The 16,194-nt window shown below is 59.1% G+C and overlaps 1 protein-coding gene across 1 annotated transcript in view; it reads right to left on the minus strand.

The window, feature by feature from the left end:
• Positions 1–16,194, minus strand: part of SLC6A3 (solute carrier family 6 member 3) — a 34,535-nt gene that overhangs the window by 4,771 nt on the left and 13,570 nt on the right. The window contains exons 6-13 of the mRNA XM_027125451.1: positions 13,375–13,478; positions 11,840–11,964; positions 8,332–8,444; positions 7,045–7,173; positions 6,308–6,407; positions 3,859–3,959; positions 2,545–2,712; positions 1,661–1,732 (exon numbers count right to left, since the gene is read on the minus strand). Of these exons, the coding sequence (XP_026981252.1) occupies positions 1,661–1,732; positions 2,545–2,712; positions 3,859–3,959; positions 6,308–6,407; positions 7,045–7,173; positions 8,332–8,444; positions 11,840–11,964; positions 13,375–13,478 (912 nt within the window). The remainder of the gene's footprint in view (positions 1–1,660; positions 1,733–2,544; positions 2,713–3,858; positions 3,960–6,307; positions 6,408–7,044; positions 7,174–8,331; positions 8,445–11,839; positions 11,965–13,374; positions 13,479–16,194) is intronic.

Raw genomic sequence — 16,194 nt, forward strand, 5'->3', positions numbered from 1 at the left:
TTGTGGGTTAAAAATGACATAAATGGAATATTAGACAATAATAGCTTATTAATCTGTAGGAGGAAAATTTAAGTCCTTGTGATATTCAGGATGGGGGTTCAGATAATGTTTAACTTTATACTTAAAGTGAAATATGCATGGTACAATTTCACAAACAACTATGAAATGAATAGAAAAGTATATAAATTCCAAACAGAGAGGAAAGAGTAGAACAAGAAAAAAAAAAGACCAAGAAATCAATCATAAAAGGCAATAATAAGGTGGAAAAATAAACATTAAAAAATGGAACAGGGTTAAAAAATAGAAGAATGAAGCCCAACTGTACCAATAATCACAACAAATATAAATGGATTAATCTGCCCAGTTGCCAGACTAAAGCATTCCAGTGTATTCGAGGTTTGCAAAAGACACCTAAATGTTAAGATGATTGCAAAATTGGAAGTTAAAAGATCACAAAAGACATTTCAGGTAAACTCAAAAGAAACCTAGTGCAGCTGTAGTCACCTCAGACAAGAAGGACTTTAAGAGCAAAAACACAGCAAGGGAGCAAGGATCGGCCAAGGAGATGTGATCATTCTGAACCCATAACTGTCCCAGAAAACAGGCTCAGAGTAGATAAAGCAAAACCCAGTAGAACTACAAGGGAAAATTGGACAAATATGCTTTCAAGGTCAGATATCCCATAAATATCTACTGATTACTGATGGTTAAACAGAGCTAAAATGTGCAAAATTGTAAAAGATTTGAACAACGCAGTTACAAGCTCAATCTAATGGACGGAAGGAGAATTGCATGTCAACAACTGGAGAATACATCTCATCTAAAGATACACGTAGCACTTATAAAATTTGATTAGGTACTTGGCCATAAAGGAGTATCAATACACTCCAAAGAATGAGTAAAAAGGTGTCTGAACACAATGCAATTAATTTAGAAATCAATAACAAAAAGATAAATGAAACATCCCCATATATTGGGGAATTTAAAGGCAGACTTCTAAGCATGGGTGGAAGAAGTCACAATGAAAATTAAAATACGCTTAGAACTAAATGATACACAAAATGCTATGTTAAAAGTTGTGACATATAGCTGATTCACTTTGTTATACAGCAGAAACTAACACAACACTGTAAAGCAATTATACTCCAATAAAGATGTTAACAAAAATGTCTAATTATAAGAAAAAAAAAAAGTTGTGGAACACAGCCAACAGGGTATTTTGAGGGAAATTCTTAGCCTTGAATGCTTATGTTAGAAAAGAAGAAAGGTTGAAAATTAATGATCCATGGTCTAAGTTAAGAAGTTAGTAAATGTATGACAGAGTAGACCAATGAAAGTAGAAGGGAGAAATAATGACAGCTGAAATGAACGAGACAGAAAGCAAAGCACAAACAGAGCATCATGCAACCAAGTCGCGACCCTTCGAACTGCACAAGGGGAAGTTCTCTGTCCCAATAGGCCCCCACCTCCGCCCCTGCCTAAAATCATGCCCCTTACGCAGCTTTTGAGTCAGAGTGTCCACGCCCTGGAAGGGCTCAGCTGTGCAGCATTCACAGCTGACGCTGGCGTCCTGACCACGCACCTCGCTCTGGGGTTGGAGGAGGGTCACCCACCCAGGTCGCCTCCGCCCCCAGCCAGCGGCGGGGAGAGTGGCACTCACCGTGAACTGGCGCACCTCCCCTCTGTCCACCCGCTCGTGCTCCTTCTCGGGCGTGATGGCGTAGGCCAGCTTCTAGAAGACAAGGAGCAACTGTGGGCGCCGGCCCAGCCTCAGCGGGGTGAACGGGCCCTGGTCAATGGCTGTCGACGTGGGAGCTGATGGCTTGGGTCTCCTTAGACCCTGGAGCAAAGTCCAGCCCAACTCGAAGTAGCCACTACTGGAGGAGGCTCATCTCCACGTCAAGCTCACGGTGGGCCCTGAGCAAAGGCGCCCTCCATCTCTTCCAGGAATCCCGGCATCAAGACGTGAGGTGGAGGGACCCCTGTGCCCAACCCACCCACCTCCTCCTTCATAGGTGATGCAGAAGCTTGCCCGAGCGACTGCGAGGCCCAGAGCCACTCCCAACCCACACGGGGGTGCCCGCCTGGGGATCCCGCTGGCCCTGCTCAGCCCCACGTGGACTCGGTCCCAGGAGAGGGTGGGTCCCCTGCTTCCACCCCCACCCTCAGACCACTGCCCTTCCACCTGCACTGCACGCCGTAGACCATGTGTGCACACACACAGAGACACACACAGGCAAGTACGCTCGTGTATGTGCCCACGTGAGGACACACACACACCAAGACAGGCACACACAGGTGCGCGCACACACACACAAAGACAGGCACACGCACACACACACACACGCACGCACAGGCACAGCCCACCCCCACACCAGCCCACGTGTCTCTGGCATGATCACCGGCCCCTCCAGCCCCTCCTGCTGGGCAGAGATGAGCAGGCGGGAGCAGGCCTGGGACAGGGACATCCGCCTGGCCTTGTTGGTGGCCTCACATCGGGGGCGGGGGGAAGGGCAGGTGAGGGAGACCCATCCAGATACACACCTCCCTCGAGGAGCCGGGCAGGCTGCAGAACTTGTAGGCAGCATAGATGGGCACCACGGACATGGAGGACGCAGCGATGGTCCAGCCCAGCGCGTTGGCCCACTCGGGGAAGATGTAGCCTCCGTAGTGCGGGGGCCGGAAGGTCGCGATGCTGACCACGACCACAAACTGAAACCGAGGGACGGGGTCAGGGGCGGCTGGGGGCAGGGGTGCCAAGCGGGTGGCTCCGGTGGAGGGCCCCCCGCACAACGGGACTAGGCCGTGAACCTGGGCAGCGGGCGTCTGTGTGTACTCTGCAGACCGGGGCTGCTGCGGGACGGGGCGGGCGTGCTTGGGGGGCACACAGCCCTCCAGTTCTTAAGTCTGATGGGTGGGGATTCTCTCGCTGTCCCTTGTACACCTCACAGGTTGCCACGCGGGGAGAAGCAGGACACCTGGCTGGTCTGGAGGTCACATGCCCCAGGCTGCTGGGTAGCTGGAGTGACCAGCAGCCCCTGCAGGTTTGGAGCAGCTCAGGGAGCTTGGGGCTTGAACCGGGAACCTCACCCCCACTCCGCCTCCTCTCTCATGGGCCCTTGGGGTGGAGGGGGCGCTGCCCGAGGCCCCTGCCCCATCTGTGGACACCCTGGGTGCCGCTGGGCTGGCTGGGCAGGAGGAGGGCCAAGGTCACGAGGTGCTCGCCGGCCTGGGCTCTGCACTCAGAGCTGGAAGGCCGCTGAACGGCTGCCTGGGGCCACCAGACAGGGCAGGCAGTTCCAGCTTCGTGAGCCGTCGGGGCTCGGTCACAGCCACCCAGCCCTGAGGTTGTGGTGTGGATGTGTGGATGAACCAGCACGGCCCTGTTCCAACGCAACAGGCGGTGGGTGGACCTGGCCGCAGGTCCGAGCTTGCAGACCCCTGGCCTGGATGACAGCAGCTACTGGGGAGCCCTGGGGGCCGTGCTGTCACAGAACCTGAGCGGCTCCCGTCTGGCCTCGCATCTGAGCACCCGTCTTCCCAGGTTCTAACCCTTCTCTCGGGCCTCCAGGCAGAGGTCAGCTGACACCCTCCAAGCACAGGGGACGAGCAGGGCCTTAATCGGGTGGGAGCCCTGCCTCCCATGAATGGTTTCTCAGTGGCTCCAGTCGGGGGGGATCTTCAGGAGACCAGAGGATGTGGGGGGCCAGCCTGCCCTCCTGCCTGAGTCCGGTGACCTGCTGACTCCCGCCCGTGGAGACCCTGGTCCCCGGGCAGCACCGAGCCCCTCCCCCAGCATCAGGCGTGTGTGGCCCCTGCTGGACCAGGTGGCGGGGGAGCGGGGAAGAGGGGCCTCACCAGGAGGAAGCAGGGGCTGATGAACTTCCAGCACAGCCGCCAGTAGAGGCTGGGCCGCTGCCCGGTCATCTGTTTGATGTCGTCGCTGAACTGCCACACGCCTGTGGGGAGGTGGCCAAGCAGGCGGTCAGCACGGCACCTGCCCGAGACGCGGGCCCCGCCGGGCCCCTACCAACCCCGGGCCACCCCCAGCAGACCTGGAGCTCGGGCTGCACGCTGGTGCCCAGGCCGCCCCACCCAGCCGCCCAGGGGTCTTGCTGACCCGGGCCCGATGCATGTCCCCGTGGTGATACTGGGATCACCGATGACCCCAAGGGGGCCTGTGGGGCCTCCGCCCTCCTCCCATCTCAGGTCCTCCTCCCTGTGGCCCACGGCCATCCGTGCTTCCCCTCTGTAATCACTTTTTTCATTTACAAAAATCATAAAATATATAACATATATAAAATAAAATATATACAACATAAAACTTACCAATTTAACCGTTTTTAGCGCACAGCTCAGCGGCATCAAGTACATGCGCACTGTTGCGCGAGTACCACCGCCATCACCTCCAGAGCCTTCTCATCCTCCCCACCTGAGATCCTGTCCCCATTAAATGCTCACTCCCCACCCCCTCAGCCAGCCCATGCCACGCCCCCATCCCACTTCCTGTCTGTGAACCTGACTCTTCCGGGGACCTCACGGGACTCCTACAGGATCTGTCCTTCTGTAACTGGCTTATGTCACCGAGCATGGTATCCTCCAGGCTCCTCCATGCTGTAGTAGCATGTGTCACAATGTCCTTTCCGTTTATGTGAACGTTCTTTTGTAAGGAAAGCTACTTCTAGAAGCTCCGTGTGCCACAGCTCTCTCCAGATCTTACAGTGATTTCTCTTGCCCTGAGCCTGGCCTGGCCTCTGGTCATGTGACAGCAGCTGGTTGGCCGAGTCTGTGCCACATGCGGGGACACAGCAGAGCTACACCGCCGTGCAGAATCCCCTCTTCACACTCCAACCCCACCAGCAGATCCCGGACTCGGACCCTGGAGGAGTGGGGTGGAGGGGGCTGACCCCAAAGGCCAGCAGAGACGGGCGTGTCCGCCAGGCCCCTCGGGCCCTCAGGCAGGTCCAGGGCGGGCCAGCCCGTCCTCAGGGACCTGGGGGCACAGAGGTGGGCGCGTTCTGGGTGTGAGCTGCCGTCCGGAGAAACAGCGTGACCTCTGTCTTCGGAGGCTTCGGGGAGCACCCGGTCCCTGCAGGGCCAGCCTCCCTCCGTCTCCGCCAGCCCCACGTTCGTGGCTGTGGGGTACGTTTGAAGCACTTTCTCTCCTTCTCTGAGGTTTTATTTTGGGGTGGGGAGATTATGATTTAAAGCTACAGGCAAGTATTGATTCCAGGTGCCAATGAAGGCACAGAGAGCTCGATATTTCCCTTTTCTGTGGCAAAGTAACTACAATTGGGAGAGTTCTTGGAACATGGACTATTTGCCAGGTTAAGCCTCTCAAAGCTAGAGTGCTTTTCAGGTTGTAATTCCAGGGCCGAGGCAGAGACCGTGGCCCCTCGTGTGACAGCAGGGCTGCTGCGACGCTGCGGTTCCTGAGCAGCACAGACCTTTGGCTTTGGGCTGCGGCACGTACACGTGCAGAGGCGTGCGCCCGCTATCTCGAGCTTTCACTGCAGACTCCCCCAGGGGTACCTGGCCAGGAGAGCTGAGCGGCCCCATGACCCCAGGTCACAGGAAAGAAACGGAGAGAGAGCAAGGTGGGCCCGGGCAGCAGGCTGGAAAGGGCACAGCGTCTGCAGCTGTCAAACCTACAGCAGGACATCCCGGGAAACATGGCGGGCGCCCCAGGAGGGGCCGGGGAGCACGGCTGCAGGCGGGGCTGCGCCTCTTCCAGGGGCTGCCTGCTGACCAGCAGGCCCCTGGCCTCGAGGGGCTCCCAGGCCTAAGCCACGAATGAGCGCTGGACCAGGGCGGGGGGTGGTCTGGAGTCCAGGTGGTGCTGTCCGCGCAGGGTCAGGAGCTCTGGCCTGACGCTGAACACCACCGTCACCCCTCCCGTCAGCTGAGGGCCTTAGTGCCACATCCCCAGAAAGAAGCCCACTCAGCCTGTTCCCCTGCCGCCTCGGTGCTGAGAGCTCGCCTCCAGCACCAGCCAGTGTCCCAGCGTCCTCGCAAATCCTTCCTCCTCGAGGACCAGCAGCGTGATTATGTGGTCACCCCGAGAGCTCTGACCGCAGTAAGGATTCCGGGCTGCCGTCCAGGCTGTCCTCACTGATCCATGGAACCGCTGGCCGCCAAGCCTCCTCTGTGATGTGTGGTGACCACAGAGCAGGGCAGCTTTGCCAGAAAGGAAGCAGCACAGCGACAAAGCCCAAGGACGCCGGCCCGGCCGGTCGCAGTGACGGCACAGGGGCTGGGTCTTTGCGGCTGGAGCACACCAGCCCCCCGAGGGAAGCTCCGTCCTTACCGTAGAACCAGGCCACCCCGATGACCTCCATGAGCACCCCGAAGAGGATGGATGTGCCGGCCGCAAAGTGGTCCAGCAGCGTGAAGACATAGATGCCACCCTAGGAGAGAGGGGAGCGCCTGCTGAACTCGGGGTGCCCGGTGTGGCACGCCTCGCCCACGAAGGTGCGCTCTCCAAAGCATAAACCTGGCCTGCAGTTTCAGTTGACAGACAACTTCTAGTTTACTCCCTAGAGAGTGTTATTTGAATCACTAAAATTCAGTCCACAAGCAGCTTAGGGATCCATCTATTCCGAAAAAGAAAAACTCCTCTCCTCCCCAGCAATTAGGGATGAAGGCAAAGCAAATGCCAAAGTTGGCAGGGACTCTGTGAGGGAGGGGACCTGGGTCCTGCATCTCCCCGACAGGCCTCCCCTGAGCCTCCAGGCCCACAAACCCACGGGCTCTTCCCAGGGAGCTGTCCAGGTTCTGAAACACTCCGGACCAAGTGCTCAGGCACCCAGGGACCGCGTGAGACCATGGCGACTCTGAGTGACCGTGGCTCCCTGCGTGTGTTCAAGGCCACCCCGAGTGTGACCACAGCCACCCGCGTATTACGGGTCACGGGTTGCTTGGAGGGGTGCAGCCCTCGGAAATGCTGTGGTTCTGTCTGGTCTGACAGCAGTAACCATTGCTGCCCAACACCAAATTCTAATGAGACATCGTCAGGCGGGCGAGCGCAGGTACGCAGGTACGTACGTTGGTGACGCAGAAGAGGGAGAGAAGGAAGGTTGCCAGGACGATGACGAGGGTGAAGAGCTCCCGGTGCCTGTGCAGCAGCTGGAACTCATCGATGAGCCCGGTGATCACCGACTCCATCCCGCCCATCTGCAGGCGACACAGGGCAGAGGAGCGCTGGGGGCGGGGCCGGCGCTCTGCACCCCGCCTAGGCCGCCATTCGGGCAACGCAACGGACGCGCACAGTCAGGAGCTGCACGGTGTCCGGGGTGCAGAATACACCCTCAGCAAGGGCTGCCCTGGAGACGCGGCCACTGGAGAGGGAGGACCTGGGTAGATGCCCTGTCCCCTGGTGAGGATTTGCCAGACGGGGGTGGAGCGCTACGTGGCCCTCGTAATACCGTCCCCTGCGTCGCCACAAAGGCTCAGCTCTGCTGGGCTTTTCTAAGCAAGTGTCTGCCCCACAAGCACAGCTTAGTTTTGCTCCCAGGGAGGACCTGGCGTGGCCACTGGCCATGTCCTCACTGATTAAGCCCTCCTGACTCTCAGTACTGTCGTGACGGGGTGTCGCCCACGAAACCCGGCCAGCTGGGGAGCCTCCCTGCCCTGCGCTGCTGGGACCGCCTCCTCCAGGAAGTGCTGACTATGGGAGTCACCGCCAAGGCTGTGCCCACCCAGTGGGCAGGTGACAAGGCTGACGGGGAGACGGAGGTGGAGGGCTACAGCGCGTGGCCAGCAGTCACACGGTGGGGATCCGTGGGCCTCCGCACTTCCCAGGAAGCTCGGATGAACGTGGGGCCTGAGGTCCCGGCTGGTGGTCCCAGCAGGCCACGTGGAGGAGTAGCCCGAGGAAGTCCGCCTGACGAGCCAGCGCCCATGCGCCCGCGGGGCCGCCACAGGATGCTCAGAGGGCCTGGCTGCAGCCTCCACTTCCCACCCCGCACGGGCACCCTTCCTCCTGGCGGCTGAGGGGCAGGGAAGGCGTGAGTCAGGCTGCCGGGGCCCTGTGTGTCCCGTCGCCCCGTTGCCTCGTCTTCCTGCACGGCCCTGCTGCCCCCGGCCCTGTGCCTGTGTGTTTAGGACTCTCAGGGGGCTTGCTGTTCCCCGCCCCACCCCCAGGGGAAGAATAGGGGCGAGCTGGTCCGAAGCCTCCTTGCCAGTTACTGTGGGACCCTGCCTCCCACGCAGGGGCTCTGTGCAGGCACAGGGGTTTGGGAGACCCGCAAGGGCATCCGGGGCCGGCCCGGCCCTGTGAGGGCTGGCTGTCACTGGCGGGCCCACGGCACGCGGAGCGCCGAGGTCACTCACGGCGCTGTCGATTCCCAGGGTGAGTAGCATGACGAAGAAAACCACGGCCCAGACGGAGGACAGCGGGAGCGTGGCAAGCGCCTCGGGGTAGATGACGAAGATCAGCCCCGGCCCTGAAAGCAGACCCCGCCGTTGCTTCCCGCCACCCCCAGCTCCACCCCCGCCCGGAGACCACAAAGCCCTGCCCACGGCCTTCTTTCCGCCCTCCTTGGAAAGTCCTCCCTCCTGGAAGTCAGGGCCCAGGACTCTGGAGAATGGAAACTGGATCCATGGGAGGGAGGGCCTCTGTTCTGTCCCCTCCAGCCCCCCCGACCGCCTCCCGGGGCTGTGCGGGCCCTGGGAGAGGAGGGGGCACAGCCAACGGGAAGAGGGTGGGAGTGGCTTCCAGGGGCCCTACCCTTTATCCCTCCAAGCACTGGGGGCGCCTCCTGGTTTGTCTCTCGTGCCTGTCGTGGACACACGTGCGCTGCCCGCACGCTCAGGCATGCTGTGGTCCACGTAGCCCACACTGTACACATTTTTCTGTGCCAACGTATTACTCTGAGTATCATCTCTAGAAACCACGTACTGTTACGTGGTTTGGAGACGGGGCGGACAGACCCCTCCAAGACTGCGGTGGGAAAGCTGAGGGCTGGGGTGAAATCTCAGCAAGTGTTCCCAAAGTAAACAAGACGCCCACAGGCAACCGCTAGTCGATCGTTTTCACGGGTAACCTAAAAAGATGCGCCACGTAGCTCCCGGGCACGGGCTGCCGAGCACTTGATCACGGAGGTGTGACAGCTTTTCTGGTTCCCTCGTCCTCAGCGGGGCCTGTTCGGGTGCCAGCTGTTAGGAACAGGGCACTTACTGACCCTGCTAGAGAAACAAAGGCCAGAGCCAGGGTCCACCCCCCAGGGTCTCTTAGGAGCCCTGGTGTCAGGCCTGTGCTCTGCGATTCCCAACCCCACGGAAGGAGCAGGGTTTCCGGTGTGGAGCGAAGGGGTGGCTCGTTTGAAAAGCTCCACAGTCTAAATGCCACAAACCCAGGAAGATATAACCATGTGCTCGGCCGAACGTAAGCGCAACATCCTCACCTTTCATTTCTGTTCTCGGGTTAACATTTCACCCTGTTTTCTTGAGAATTAGAGCCATAAATGACATTTACTCTGCTTGTCACGGAAATGCATAGAATACATTCAGCTGACTTCAGGGGTTAATGGAGGTTCTTGCAAACTATTGCTACTTACCATAATAAAGGGCAAAAGAGCGGTGGAAATGCAGAAATGCAACAGAGTAAATTTCACTGCTCTGCGCTTATTTGCATCACGTTCCCTTTCTCCTGCCTATATTGGATTTTTTTTTTTTTCCTACAGGAAAGAGTATGGATTTGGAAACACTTGCTGAGATTTCACCCCAGCCCCCAGCTTTCCCACCGCAGTCTTGGAGGGGTCTGTCTGCCCCGTCTCCAAACCTCTGTTTCCTGCTTTCAAAGTGTGGCTCCAAATGGGACCTAATGCAGCTGCAAAGCTCTTGCGCAGCAAAGGAAACCATAAACAAGACGAAAAGACAGCCCTCAGATGGGAGAAAGTATTTGCAAATGAAGCAACTGACAAAGGATTCATCTCCAAAATTTTCAAGCAGCTCATGCAGCTCAATAACAAAAAACAAACAACCCAATCCAAAAATGGGCCAAAGACCTAAATAGACATTTCTCCAAAGAAGGTATACAGACTGCCAACAAACACATGAAAAGATGCTCAACGTCACTAATCATTAGAGAAATGCAAGTCCAAACCACAATGAGGTATCACCTCACACCAGTCAGAATGGCCATCATCAAAAAATCTACAAACAACAAATGCTGGAGAGGGTGTGGAGAAAAGGGAACCCTCTTGCACTGTTGGTGGGAATGTAAATTGATACAGCCACTATGGAGAACAGTATGGAGGTTCCTTAAAAAACTAAAACTAGAATTACCATATGACCCAGCAATCCCACTACTGGGCATATACCCAGAGAAAACCATAATTCAAAAAGACACATGCACCCCAATGTTCACTGCAGCACTATTTACAATAGCCTGGTCATGGAAGCAACCTAAATGCCCATCGACAGACGAATGGATAAAGAAGTTGTGGTACATATGTACAATGGAATATTACTCAGCCATAAAAAGGAACGAAATTGGGTCATTTGTTGAGACGTGGATGGATCTAGAGACTGTCATACAGAATGAAGTAAGCAGAAAGAGAAAGGCAAATAACGTATATTAACGCATATATGCGGAGTCTAGAAAAATGGTACAGATGAACCGGTGTGCAGGGCAGAAATTGAGACACAGACGTAGAGAACAAACCTATGGACACCAAGCGGGGGAAGCGGCGGGGGTGGGGCTGGGGGTGGGGGTGGGATGAATTGGGCGATCGGGATTGACATGTATACACTGATGTGCATAGAATTGATGACTAATAAGAACCTGCTGTATAAAAAAATAAATAAAATAAAATTCAAAAATTCAAAAAAAAAAGTGCGGCTCCCAACCCTCAACTTCTCAAGATCTGGACGGGCCGACGCGCCGAGAGCCCCGGGCGCAGGCGGGGTCGGCCCTCTGTCCCCCTCAGCCCCTCCCTGAAGGCTACCCTCCCGCTCGAGTGAGAAGACCCAGGAGGAGACCGGTCCCCCAGCCCCCGGGAGAAGAGGGCTTCCCAGGGGAAGGGAGGGGCCCACTCCGAGCAGGACGGTCGCGCACAGCGATCCTGCAGGCCGGGGAGGGTGGCGGCCGTCGTGGGAGGCCTTGGGGTCCGGGGCTGACCCGGCTTCAGGCTGCCTAAGCCGTGACTTTCTGCCCAGCACCCCGGGGGCTCTCTCCTGCGGGGCCCAGCTCGGTCCCTGTGTCACCTGGGCCCAAGCCCTCCCCCGCCCACTCCCCCTCAGCTAACTTCCTGGTTTGCAGACACTCGGTGTCTGTGACAGCATGGTGAGCAGGTTGGGAACATGGGTCTCTGTTGTCACCGTGTCCAGAGACTTCGGGGGATTCTCAGCGATTATCCAAATCCCATCTACACGTGCCATGGCCACTGGGTATCTGGAGGAAAAGCTTGGAACAGAGTAACTGCTATGTCCAAACCAGTCCAGCTTCCTTCTGGCTGACCACACCGAGGTCCGTGCCGCTTGGAACAGCTCAGAGCCCTGAACGTCACATCCCTGGCCAGGTGTAAACAACAGCGGGGGCCACCCAGTGAGGGGAACCAGACCCTCGTCCTGCAGCCGAGTGGTCTCTGCAAGGCACCCTGGGACGAGGGGCAAAGATGCCCCAGCCTCTGCATGCGGTGGCCCGAGGGGGCAGGCGCAGGGCGCGCTGCACCCAGGATCCTGTTCTCAGTAGCAGCAGCAGCTCGTGGGAAGGGCTCTGGAGGCCTGTGCATTTCCCTCTAGGTTTGCAGGGAAAACACTCATCGAGAACTGGGCAGCCTGAACCCCGGGAGCGGGCGGGGTGGGGGGAGGGACCTGCCTGCCCCGGGGCACTCACCGTCCTTGGCCACGTCCCCGATGGGCACACTGTGCTTCTGGGCCATGTACCCCAGGAAGGAGAAGACCACGAAGCCGGAGGAGAAGCTCGTCAGTGAGTTGACGGAGGTGGTGATGATCGCGTCTCTGCAGGAACAAGACGTGCTGTCTCAGCACCCGGCCTGGAGCCGCTGCAATTTCCAGTCATTATTCGTAATTTACTGCATCTGGGGCAGGCAGCTCCGGGGGCGCTTCCCCAGTCGAGCAGGCCAGCCCCTCCTGCAGCCCCAGAGGCTGTCCGGGGCTGCCCTGCGGGAGGGAGGCTGGCATCCGGTGATGGTGACAGGACCTCCCACCTGGAGCCCCCACTGAGCGGCTTAGGGCTCTGGTCAGACGTTGGCTAGGCCAGGCCCTACGGCCCGTCCATGTTTGCCTGGGGACCCCGACTCAGTGCTGAAGGCGAGACAGTCCAGCCAGCAAAGCTGGGGCTCCAGGTGGGCAGCACAGACGACCACAGGGGTCCCGACCCCCGCTCGACAGGGGCTGCCAGGCGGGGCTCTGAGATGTCTCCCGGGGAGCTTGTTAAGATGAAGGTTCTGACGGGGCGGGTCTGGTGGGCCCCAGATGCTGTGTTTCCCATTGGCTCCTGGGGGTCCCGTGCTGCCGGTTGTGGACCCCACTCTGACGGCTGAGAATTCAGAGAGCAGGGGAGGGGGGAGTGTGGGGTCAGCCCTCCTGGTGCCCGAGTGCAAGGACGTTTGCAGGGTGCTCAGACCCAGGTGGGCACAGGGTGGGCTCTGGCCCTGCCGTGCAGACCCCACCTTTGTGCGGCCCTCTGGGTAGCAGTCAGCCTGGCCATCTTGCTGTGCGCACCGTCTTTGTATTTTTACCGCATTTTTATCCTCATGATATGAGAGAGAATAAATACAGGCTCATGAAGGTCAAAGAAAGCAGTCCTGGATGAAATTCTTTCTCTGTTTTCAGAAGGATTTCAGGGCCAGCAAGCGGCTGCAGGTCACTCAGGTCATCCGGGCGGGGAGGCCCCAGAGCCCTGGGCGCACAGTGAAGCCACCTTCCGGCTTGTCCCGGTGCCGGGTCCCCGGCGGCCTCTGCACAGTCTGGGATGCCCCTGGGGCCCAGGATCCCTAGGTGTGGGCCGGGTGGGGACACATGCAGGCCCTTCCTCGTGGGGCACGTGGGGGAGGAGACCCACCCTGAGTGCTGGGAGGATGAGGCCGGCTGGGTGGGGCAGGGGATGGAGCAGGGGGCAGAGGAAGGGGCCTGGGTGTGTGGGGGGGTCCCGGACGCCTCCTCCCAGCGAGGCGATCAGCATCTCCACTGCTTTGATGCTCCCTTAAAGCCACAGTCAGCATTGAGCCTAGAGCTTTCCTGTTCGGTTTCCACTTTAAAAGCCATTTGCTTTGAGTTGCAAGCACAGCTCATTTCCCCCTCCCTTCATCCAGGGACACATTATCTCCTAAAGCCAGCGATGCCCCCCCACATCAGCTGTGCCCCCACTTGGCTCTGCAGAGCCTCTTACAGGAGCCCGGGACTCACCTGTAGCAGTTGTTGGTGAATTTATTGTAACTGGAGAAAGCTATGAGCACTCCAAGCCCCACTCCCAGCGAGAAGCATATCTGGACGGCGGCGTCTATCCAGACCTGCGCGGAGCAGGGACACAGACAGAGCGGCGGTGAGAGGTCCCTGCGGGGGGCTCGGCCAGCCCGAGGACAGGGAGTGGTCATGGGGTGGACCCACTGGGGTAGACCCACAGACGGCCACGCCTTCGCTGCCAGGGGCTCCAGGGAACAGGGTCGAACTTAAACTCGACATCGTTGTCAACAAGCAAATGTCATCTCAGGGAATAAACCTTTCCCGCGTTGCTGGCCCGAGAGAGCCTGAAACACAGGGGGCTGCGTCTTGTTGCGGGACCTGCGGTTTCTCATTACTCCAGCTGGTGAGGGTTGGTCTGGCCCGTGACCCTGGTAACAGCAGTAATTTATGAAAATGCTGTGTGGCGTGCGTGCCTCAATCAGACACGTGCCCGCCAACACGCGCTTTCTGTCCTTCCCATGGAAGCACATCGTGAGCGCACGGTGAGCGCACGGTGAGCACATGTGAGTGCAGGGTGAGCACGCGGCGGGACGTGAAGAAAGCCCTGTGGAGCTGACCGTGGCTCTGACACTGTGCGCTTGCTGGGGGTGGCACAGGTGACATCCGGGTGCCAACACACATGACAAGTGAAGGCCTGCAGTCGATACTGGACCAAGGAGGCATTTTAAAAGTCAGACACGACCCTCTTGGTCAGGGTGATGTGGAGACCAGCTGGTGATGGCGATGTGGGCCCCCCTTGGCCCTGCATAGCCTGGGGCAGGGATGAAGAGAGTGGAAGCCCACCCTGGGGGCCTGGTCAGACCTGCTGTGCCGGAAGGTCCCGGGGGCTGTCTCCACAGCCCGTGGTGCAGGCCTGTGGGCCGAGGTCCTCAGGCAGTGACTCCAGAGCTCCCCAGCTGGAGACACAGGGCCGCTGGCCTGAGTGTGACTGAGTGAGGGGGCTGGACGTGGAGCCCACACGCCAGGACCAGTGGTGCTCAGTCCTTCGGGCAGCACGCCCAGTCTTGGGGTCACCCCAGCACTGGGGACAGCATTTCCCAGCTCAAGGCCTAGAGTGGCCGGGTGGGCAGGGGGCCGAGGGGTCCCCTCGTGTTGGTCACCAGCCAGCTCGTCTGGGCAGGTAGCTGTGGACAGGAGGCGGTGTCGCCGGGGGGCTCCTGTCTCCTCTCAACCCCAGGTCCTCACAGTGGGCAGCGGCCACCCCAGAGTCTTTGCACGTGCAGCTCACCCATCGGGTTACGCCTCCCAGCCATCTGTCCAGGCCTTTGCTCACTGCCGCTCCTAGGACCCAGCTCCAGACCCAGGCCACGGTCCACCCTGGGGCCCGCCTGGGCAGCCTCTCAGAACTGGCCTGGACTTGCCCTTCCTTTACTTCCCGTCCTCCTCTCTCCTGCTGGCATGGAGCCCTCCCAGACAGCACTCTGTCCAGCCCAGACCCCGCCCGTCCGCTGGAGCAGCTCCACGAGAGCTGCAGATGAACGACTGAGAGTCTGGACGGCCTGAAAGGGCCGGGCCTCTGGATGCCACTGAGGACAGTGGCGCTGACCCCAAAGGCAGTCCCCTTCATCCCCATGGGGGTCTAGAAATGGCCCCAGGACGCAGGGCAGCCTCCATGTCAGAGCAGCACAGGGTCCCCGCTGCCAGGGGCACAAGAAGGGACGGAGCCGACGGCTACTTCCGCCCCATCCGCTTGCTGGCCCGGCCCCTCAGTGGAACCTCTGCTCCCACCCGGCCCGGACCAGTGAGGACCTGGCCAGGCCCCTCCCTCAGCCCCTCTGGACTGAGCCATCATGGCTGAACCCCCAGGAGGTGGGCAGGGATGAGCCTGGGACGGTGCTGGGGCCCTGCACCCCGATCTGGGCCAGTCCCCAACCACATCCCCTCGGGGTCTGTGGGACCTGGCCCCCCACTGCCAAGCCCCAGGGGAAGGGTGCCGGGGCCGCTCAGTCTCTGAGGGAGGCTGTCCTGAGCCTGGGAGAGGGTGTACAGGCAGCCGCTGGGCCCGGAGCAGTCCTGGGAGGACGGCTCAGGACGGCCGCCCAGCGGGTGAGGCCCAGGCCCTGCTCTGTCCTGGAGGACGTGGTGCAGAGTCAGCCAGAACCCCACGGGGGCACCAGGAACGGCCCCAGCCTCTGCGCTGGGGACTGCATAGACCTGTCCTTTGGGAACTGTGGTCTCCCAGGAGCCCAGTGCTGTGGGCCTGCTCTGTCCTGGTCTCTGCTCTTCCCCTCCCTAGCTGACGGGACTGTTAGAGGCAGGGACACTCAGGTCAGGTCCAGTCCTGTTGTGTCTCCGTCGCCCACCACCTACGCCTGTCCTTCTGTCATCCATCTGTCATCCACTGCCTGTCTGCCTATGATCCATCATCCGTCCACTGAAACCTATTATCTGTCTCGTCCATCTGCCAATCTACCTCGCTTGGGACAACCACCGGTTCCTACTTTTCTCTGATTTCTTCACACCCCTGACACCTGTTTTGCGCACCCTCACGCCGCCTGTCCTTCCTGACGCCCCACTTCTCTTTGACTTCCAGATCACGCCCAGCTGGCCTTGGATGCCCAAGGCCACCTCCTCCTGCCAGCACCCCCCAGCTGCCACGGGCTTTCCTGAGGACGGATGCCCTGCTGACCTCTCAGCTCCCCGGGCTCGGCTCTGCAGCTGTGGGGCCCCGGACCCGCTGCTGGATGGACTCTGCCTTTAGCTGTCCGTGGAGACCCGTGTGCTGCCCTCACAGCCTCGGTCCTCGGGTGGGCTGCCCGGCTG

The sequence above is a fragment of the Aethalodelphis obliquidens genome, unplaced genomic scaffold (assembly GCF_003676395.1).
Source record: "Aethalodelphis obliquidens isolate GAN/ISIS:26980383/991018 unplaced genomic scaffold, ASM367639v1 scaffold29, whole genome shotgun sequence".
Classification (NCBI taxonomy): domain Eukaryota; kingdom Metazoa; phylum Chordata; class Mammalia; order Artiodactyla; family Delphinidae; genus Aethalodelphis; species Aethalodelphis obliquidens.